This window comes from Alosa pseudoharengus, unplaced genomic scaffold, assembly GCF_046254945.1.
Source record: "Alosa pseudoharengus isolate Yale_2024_CS ecotype anadromous, Long Island Sound unplaced genomic scaffold, YU_APseudo_1.1 YU_APseudo_1.1_scf_19, whole genome shotgun sequence".
Lineage (NCBI taxonomy): Eukaryota > Metazoa > Chordata > Actinopteri > Clupeiformes > Clupeidae > Alosa > Alosa pseudoharengus.
The window spans coordinates 13,359,927-13,369,171 of NW_027468657.1; the positions used below are offsets into that span (position 1 = coordinate 13,359,927).

The 9,245-nt window shown below is 44.8% G+C and overlaps 1 protein-coding gene across 1 annotated transcript in view; it reads right to left on the reverse strand.

The window, feature by feature from the left end:
• atp10b (ATPase phospholipid transporting 10B) overlaps positions 1-8,441 on the reverse strand; it is a 23,836-nt gene extending 15,395 nt beyond the window's left edge. Inside the window, exons 1-5 of the mRNA XM_076291736.1 lie at positions 7,819-8,441; positions 3,723-3,927; positions 2,493-2,578; positions 2,291-2,397; positions 1,366-1,497 (exon numbers count right to left, since the gene is read on the reverse strand). Coding sequence (XP_076147851.1) covers positions 1,366-1,497; positions 2,291-2,397; positions 2,493-2,578; positions 3,723-3,927; positions 7,819-8,231 — 943 coding nt within the window. The 5' untranslated portion in view covers positions 8,232-8,441. The remainder of the gene's footprint in view (positions 1-1,365; positions 1,498-2,290; positions 2,398-2,492; positions 2,579-3,722; positions 3,928-7,818) is intronic.
• Between the last annotated feature and the right edge of the window lie 804 nt (positions 8,442-9,245).

Consider the following 9,245-nt stretch of genomic DNA (forward strand, 5'->3'; position numbering starts at 1 on the left):
TGATTGAGAGAGAACTATTCGTGGTTGGTGTGCCGTTCTTTTCTTAGCCAGCAGTCAAACAGACAGGAGTGCAATGACTCTCTCCAAGGTCACCCTATCCCTCTCTCTAAGGCCACCCTGTCCCTCTCTCCAAGGTCACCCTGTTCCTCTTTCTAAGGTCACCATGTCCCTCTCTCCAAGGTCACCCTGTCCCTTTCTCTAAGGTCACCCTCTCTCCAAGGTCACCATGTCCCTCTCTCCAAAGTCACCCTCTCTCCAAGGTCACCCTCTCCCTCTCTCCATTGTCACCATGTCCCTCTCTCCAAGGTCACCCTGTCCCTTTCTCCAAGGTCACCCTGTCCCTCTCTTTAAGGTCACCATGTCTCTCTCTCCAAGGTCACCCTGTCCCTCTCTCCAAGGTCACCCTGTCCCTCTCTCCAAGGTCACCCTGTCCCTTTCTACAGGGTTTCCGGGCACTTGCCCTGGATCATGACGAGCTTAAAAGGGAGAGCTCAGGCAAAAAGGACACACCCTCACACCTCACATCAATTTCCATGAAACATAAAAAACAGTCAAGAGTCACTGGCATCACACTGGATGGGAAAAGAGGTGCTGACATATATCCTATCCAGAGAGAGAGAGAGAGAGGGAGAGCCAGAGAGAGATGGAGAGGGAGAGGGAGAGAGAGAGAGGGAGGGGAAAAAAACTGTTTCTACAGGCTCATTTTTCATCTATGTGTGAACTATCCCTTTCTGAAGGCTCTTCAACTGCCTAATGATGGCTATTTCAGTTATCCAACAGTGATCCAGCTGGATAGCTGAAAAATATATATAAAATATATATAAAATACAGCCTTGTAGTATTGGTACCCTTTGGTCATGATTGAAAAGGCTTATACAAATCTATCTTAATCATTATTTATCATAACATTATATAGAAACTCTTACATTTTAAGGTAAGCTTAGTCAAAGATTCTTTAGAACACCATGTCTGGTTTAGCATGAGAACAAAGCAACCATCACAGAAGTCACCTGCTGACTATTTACCAACATATCCTACAGGGCATCATACAGACACAAGGGTAAACATCTAAAATCTGCAATGCCATGTACTTTTTTGGCTCATGTGAATGGAGTAAATACTGTCGACAGGAAGTGTCAAAGACTGTCCTCATCACTCACACATTACCAGAGCGCAAAACAACCACAAGCACAACAACAACAACAACAACAACAACAACAACAACAACAACAACAACAACAATAACAACAGCAACAACAACAACAACAACAACAACAACAACAACCCCTCCTCACACAGCAAGCGCTGTGGATCAGCCCACAGGTGTGGATCAATGAGACGAAGGTCAGTGTCAGTGTTGTGTACCGAGGGCTCCGACGAGACACAGGGTGAAGAGCAGCAGCACGCAGTACAGCACGTCAGAGTTCAGCTTCCGCTCCAGCTTGCTCCGCTTGTTCCTGGCGCCGCTGTTGTTGAGCATCGACTTGGTCTCGTGGCCTGTAAATAAGTAGAAATCAGCCGGAGGAGAAAGGGTGGGGTGAGGCACAGAGTGTCTCTCTCTCTCTCTCTCTGTGTGTGTGTGTGTGTGTTTACATACATGTGTGTGTGTGTGTGTGTGTGTGTGTGTGTGTGTGTGTGTGTGTGTTTACATGCATGTGTGTGTGTGTGTGTGTGTTTACATGCATGTGTGTGTGTGTGTGTGTGTGTGTGTGTGTGTGTGTGTGTGTGTGTGTGTGTGTGTGTGTGTGTGTGTGTGTGTGTGTGTGACTTAAACACAGCACCACAGGGGTTGGCGCTCAGAGCAGCATAAACACACAAATATAATCGACTCTTCTGACCTGACATGACTGCTTATAGTACTGGCTCTCGTGTGCTTCTGCTTTGCTGTGTGTAGCTATACAGTATCACACGCATGAGACAGGAAATGGTATTCCTGTTTTCTGGTATGTGGTCTATTGAATGTTGAAAATGTGTGTATTCAGTGTTGGGGTCACCCCGTGTGATGTAATGTTAACATTTGACAATAGAGTGGAAGCTATGATGTTAGAAAGAAAGAAATGAAAAAGGGAGAGAGAAAGAAAGAGAAAGAAAGAGAAATCTGAGAAAGAAAGGGATAGACAGAGGGGGAAAGAGTGGAATGAGAGAATTTAAGAACCAGAGATGAACAAAAATAGAGAGACAGAAGGGATGAGAGAGAGAGATAGAGAGAGAGAGGAGAGAGAGATAGAGAGAGAGAGATAGAGAGAAAAAGAGAGAGAGAGAGAGAGAGAGAGAGAGAGAGAGATGGTACCTGCATAGACCACAATCCCCGTAGCCTCGTCTGTATTGCGTATAGTGCATCCACGTAATAAAAGACTATCAATTCCAAAGCCCAGTTTCTTCTTATCAGGCTTCTCTCTACAATATTGCAAATAACTCTGGTCAGAAATGTGTGCATATACTTGAGGTTAATAAGAGGTAGAGCACTTACAGATGTTTTGCTTTGTACTCACATGTAACCACTGAAATGATTGAGGTCATTGTTTGGTTTCTCACAGACTACTGTGCTTTTGAAGCCACCAGGCTTAAAAGGAGAATCCTGAAAAATAAAAATAAATTATACACTAATAAAATGATACACTGACTAGTTTAAAACGTAAAACCAAACTAAAACACAGTGTGACACAAGGTATGTACAATACATTTGGTTTCAAATCTTTGTACCAGTGTCTTTCATGATGAAGCAGAACAAAGGTGATAACAGCTGTTTTACCAGGTAGAGAGGGCAATGAAATGACCTAAATAGCCTCTCCTATAAACACCACCCCTTCCATTTTCGTAGGTTGGTGTACAAATGTCATCTTAATTGCTGCTATTACATGCTGTGTGACCGGTTTATCAAGAAAGGAATTGCCATTTTAGCATTGTCAGGCAAACAACTGTCAGTACAGGTGTTGAAATCACTGGTACACACATCAGACGTGTTGAAAGGAACCGGTACAACAAAGCATTCCTGCAACGTGAGCATTCATACTGAGGATGTAAACAAATAACTGGTCATTCCAGAACATTCCACATAAACACGCATGCTGTGTGGCTGAGTGTGTGTGTGTGGCTGAGTGTGTGTGTGTGGCTGAGTGTGCTGCTCACACACAGGAGAGTCTTCTCTGAGATGCAAACCTCAGGGACTGGTTTGTACGTCTACAACCCCCCCCCCCCCCTCACCCTTCACCACCATGCCCCCAAAACTGTTTGCCACTGGACTGGGGATAAGGAGGCCATGACAAGAGCCATCACCCAGCACAGTAACAGGCACTCAGCAGAGACTGCACCCAACGCACAGATGAGCATGATCACCATGATGCGAAGGGGGGAAAAAACACCACTGCTTTTCAACAGAACAAGTTCAACAGAACCTTTTTAAATCAGCTGCATTTTTTTTATAAAGCTTTTAAAAAGCTGGAATGTGTGGGGTCATTCTCTGGTTTAAAATATATCTTTAAATGAGTTTCTTCAAGATGGGTCTTTCGACTGAAACCTGGCATTTCTATACAGATATAGAGCAGTTTATGCATGTTTGTTTGAGATACATTACTTGACATGTCATGATTATCATGACTAATTATCATGATTAGTAGTACCATTGTGTGTGTGTGTGTGTGTGTGCGGGCGTATGTGTGTGTTTTAAGTGTGCTTAAGCTTAACATCCTCTGGCAGTGAAGGCAATCTGACTGATGTCTTACGGGCGCTGGGAAACCTGGCACCACTTTGCGCTGCTTCAGGTTGGTCTCCCCGTCCAGGTTGGATGTCTCCATCAGACACACGCCGTTGGGGTCGGACGTGTGGAGGAGGAGGATGTCAGCGGGGATGATCTCGTTGGAGACCACCTTGACAAAGTCACCCACCCGCATGTCCTTCCAGCGGCGCTCCACGAAGCCCATCTCTCTCCTGGAGATACATACAAGAGATACATGACATGCTGAGGCAGACACTGATTTGCTCTGAGCATGAATGAAGAATGAACGCATCGCATCTCATCAAACTGATGCTGATAGTAGAGGAGTTTGAAGGATTATGTGAAGAGGTTTCAAATTAAGTGTGTGTGTGTGTGTGTGTGTGTGTGTGTGTGTGTGTGTGTGTGTGCAGATGGATGATAGATAGAGAGACAGACAGATAGATTAATGGATGGATAGATAGATGGACTACAAAAAGAATCCAATAGTTATGGGATGTGGGTTTTATTGTATCTTTAGTTTTTAAGTTGGGTTTTATAGACCACATTTTCTTTTCACTACATACTGACAGAGTTGACATTCAGTTAATCTGTAATTAAACATTGAACTGAAGATATCAGTTAGAAAATAAATGCATATAAAGATTTTAAGCTTTACCATGTTGTAAAGTAGATGTGGAATAGATGTACGGCGAAAAGCTATTTCATGTCTTTGATTAAAGGCAAGGACGCCTAATTGCCCCAGATGTCTACCCACCCTAGTTACTGCCCATCAATAAGCCCACGATAACCCAACATATCAATTACTCACTTTATAAATATTATAATTACTATAAACTATTATTCAATGACGATGCACCAAAAATTCTTACAGTGATCATATTACAGTACAATATACACGTCATGCGCCCTGCCTTCTCCGATTAAGGTCATGAATCCCTCCAGGTGTATCGGGATGCTGGAGACTGGTGCATGTGGTCAGGCAGGATTGAAGCGGACGAACGCAAGAGGATCAATCCTGGTCCCCCGGGGACAGACCGAGAGCCTCCGCCTGAGGGCATACGCCCCATTGACCATGTCCTTATACATGAACCCAGCAGACTCTCATACAGTGTCCACGGCTGCCAGGCCTGACATCATAATGATGCTTTGATGCGTTACTGGACTTCAGTAATATACGGATGATTTGTTTTGCCTATATCTATGGCCTTCTGCCTGTGTAAGGTATTTGGCTGGAGGTTGCGTTTGAGCGACGCGTGGGGCTGGGGGGTTGCCTTTGAGCGGGGTGTGGGTGTGGGGGGTTGCCTTTGAGCGGGGTGTGGGTGTGGGGGGTTGCCTTTGAGCGGGGTGTGGGGGTGGGATGTGCTCCAGTACCCCTGGGAAGAGAGAGGAGTGTGTGAGCCTCTGCCCTGAGGGCCAGGGGCCCTGTGTGAGCCAGCCACCTCCGAACACAAAGCCACAGCGCACCACCGCCGCAGAGTGACAGGGGGCCGGCAGGTATGCTACTCTACACGTAGAGCAGGACTGGGCGGCGGCCCGTGGGCACGCATACTAACACAGGGCCGTGTCCTTCTCACACCCTGCACCAAACAAAAGCAGACACGCAACAGCAGCCTCCTCTGTGGCTCACCCACGGCCCTTTAATAGAGTCTTTAATGCTACGCTACGCTAATGCTACGCTACGTGTGCGCATGTTACATAAACACGCAGAGTGAGCGAGTAACTGACTGCGTGTCACTGGATGTGACTAAATAGCAATCTGTGACTCTTGCTGACTCATTGTCATTGGTGCAATGCTATTAGCGATGCATTGAGGTACAATGACGTGGACATTTAGCTGATTGATAAAAGCTATTTTGTGTCTCACTTCTGCTGGTATTAAGGGATAAATGAACAAATGTATGATTCATACAAGTGAAAAAAAAAATATGAACTCTCTTAAAAGGCAAAATCAGCACATTCTAACGCTGGCTTTTCTCCAGCAGGGCTATGCGATGTCTATTTCAGATAGAGCTCTTCTGATATTGAGATAAGGATATCTTCAACTAAAAATGGCTCCTTGAAGCATAAGTCACCTGACTTTTTGTAGGGCACAGCTGTCAAGGTATAAATATGAGCCTAGAACATTGTGACATCATAGTATTCCTGTTTCTTACCTGTTTTTGTTGTTGTTGTTTTTATCTCAGGAGAATCATATATTGCCATTACATTAGGCCTACATAATATACTGATTACATTTTTAGACATAAACAGATGGTTAGGGGTTCCATTAGTGACATGGTATGAATCATTCTAGCCAATAGTTTTGATGATGTAAGAATTTCAAGGATTGGTGTTTTGAAACAACAGCTGTTCATGTGATATCCTAGTCACCAACCATGTTGTTAAATCACATTGAAAACGTGGATTGTATGAAAGAAATCACTGCGGCCTATGTTACTGAACACCTGAAGTTGAGCCCATCAATATATTACATTACATTTAGCAGACACTTCTTGACCAAAGTGAATTACATATGTCAGCTATATTACAAGGTATCACATTGTCCCCGGAGCAACTTGGGGTTAAGTGCCTTGCTCAAGGGCACAGCGGTGGAAGCCGGGAATTGAACCCACAACTTTCAGGCTACTGCACGCTAGCCCAGCTCCTTAACCACTACACTACCACCGCCCCAATATATGACAAGGCCTGTGCATTTTAACAAAAGTGTGTGTATAACATTACAGAAGTATACAATCCAATGTGCAGACATGACTTAATGGAAAGAAACAAGTTGTTGAAGGCTTTGGCAAAGCCATTCACAATTCACAAAGCAAGCACGCTAACTACATTCCACAAAGATGACTGAAATGTGGACCAGCAAGATCTCACACAGTCAATGTCACCAGGTCGTGTCACTGGCCGTTCTCCAGGAAACCTTGGGAAAACAAAATCTTTGAAAAGACAGAGAACTTAATGTGCAGAATGGCTTACAAAAGTGCTGTTTCTGTGAGTCATATGAATGACAGCATCTCAACAGATGCAGAAAAGGGCTTTAACAAAGCTCCCCTCAGAGAGGTACGCATACTTGCATATGCTTACACCACTTTAGTGCCAGCTTAGCACACCTTCCAGTAAGCCGTCCAGTGGTAAAGAGTGTAAAACACCTTTCTATGCCCCTGCATAAATCGATTTAAGCAGTTGGTCATAGATTAAAGGTACATCTGTTAAACCCCAAACTTGTCATACCATGAGATCTTTTCAAACAAGTTCTAATCTATCACACCATAAGGGAATCCACCTGTCTGTTGCTAATCAGCTGTAGTGAAAAACAAACTGTAATTTAAATATATACTGTATAGAAAACTGAACAGTAGAACTGCATAGGGACAAATAGACAACACAAAGCATAAAGTCTGTCTGTGGTCCCTGTCATGTATCAGACGCCATGTTTAGATACCGTAGTTTAGATAGTGTAGTGTTTCAGCTGAAAGTCTGTTTCAATGACAGCACAGGAAGAAGGGTTTTGGGTTGCTCCTTTTTTTCCGCTGTTTCTGCTAGTTATTCCGTTTTCACATTTGGTTTTTCTAAAATAGATTTAAACGACCTGCACACTGCCTTGCCTATGATGCAACACAGAGATGGGGATTTCATCAAACCTGCTCACAATGCGTTGGTTGCCAGACATTGTTGTGAGGCTCTTCAAAAGGAGAGAAATCTCCCACTCAAATTTTATTTCTAGGTCAAAAATTCCCATGGGGTTTTGAAACACAGATGAAGTAAAACACACACTCACACACACACACACACACAGAGAGAGAGAGAGACATACACACACGCTCATGCACACACTAACACAGAGAAAAACAGAGAGAGACAGTTGTTCACACATGCGTACCCAGTACTTGTCATGAGCAGACTAGAAATGCAGTAAGCTGAGAATATGAAAAACGGATACACACAATTGCACAGATAGGCTTCTGCTCCGTAGCCAATCTACTCCAACCACCTCTTGTACACTGATACTGTAAAAGAGCCATCTGATGTCCAAGCGGCCAGCCCTCTCACTGCTCTGCGTGAGACGGGAAAAGAGGAGAGGAAGAGGGGGAGGGAGCCCTGCCGTTTACCTGCTGTAGACGGAGCATGGCAGGTTGTTGAGCTTCTGGTCAGTCTGGTACCTCCTGAAGTCCTCCCAGCCGTCCTTGATGGCGGTGAGTGCCAAGATGACACAGATAGGGATGAGGGCCACCTCCGGCTGGAAGGCGTTCACCACCGGCACGAAGTTGAGCACGGCCAGGCCCACGAAGTAGATGTTGGCCACGCGGTGGAACTGCTCGTAGAGGTTCTTGGGGACGAACGACCACAGGGTGTACTTGGTGGTCTTGACGGCGTTGCCTTTGTACTGCCGATTGGGCTGCTCTTTCTTCTTCAGGTCCTCGTAGGGCAGGTTGGACACCAGCGTCCGCACGGCGCTGTCCTGCTCCTGCCGCCGTCTCCCCCATCGCCGGCCGAGCGAGGCCATCGGGTCCGTCCACCTCATGGCTGCGGCGCCATCCCTGCACTGAGGGGTCACTGCGGAGGTGTGGTGTAGGTCAGCACCCTGGGGATTAGGTTAGTTGGGGGAATCCACAGCACAGCACAGCTCTCTCTTTCTCTCTCTCTCTCACACATACACACACACACACACACACACACACTACTCCACGTGCACAACTGACGACTGACAGGAAAGCCAGTCTGATGGCACACCTGAGCACGCCTTGCTAGCCTGTTCTTCTCCACCTTAACTCTGCACCTCCCAACCTGCCTTTAGGCACCTGCCTCAGGTATGTGGTTTAAGCCTGCCTGTCAAAAAGCCTGCTATAGTTGTGGGATTGACGACGCAAGGGAAGATAAGATGTAAGTTCAGAGAATTTTGATATGAAATAGTTGAGGGATAAGGTAATGGCCTAATAACCCAGTTTCAACAGGAATTAGTTCATCAATCACTAATGGCCCTATAAGGTGAGCTTGTTTCATCACATGCTATAGGAGAGTGTTCAAATGTTCATTGGTCAATCTGTGAAAAACATTCTAAAAATCATTATTTCAATACAGAAACCAAGGTAATTCATATCCCCCCTAGATGTATCAGACACATATTATAAAGTTTAGAAAATGTTGACAATGGCACTCACATAGAGAACACATGTGAACACTAACTATCTTGTTGTTAATGAATGGATATGTTGCTAGACCTGTTCTATAACTTCTGCAAGTAAATCATGGTATGTCTCTGAGAATCACTTTTTTTCTGAATCATACTAAGACAATGTTGGAACTGTTGAATGTTGGAAAATTATATGTTTTAAATTATCCAATATACTTCAGCTTTACACAATTGCGTAGCAATTCGAGCTTAAAATGAGCTAGGCATAAAAAGGCATAACAACATTTGAATAGTCTCTCTGACGACTATTCCACAGCAGCTGCAGTCTACCCAAGAAATGTCCGTGAAATCTGAGTAAAATGACTATAGGCCCATTCATAGAGGTCATGACTGTTCCCCACCCTA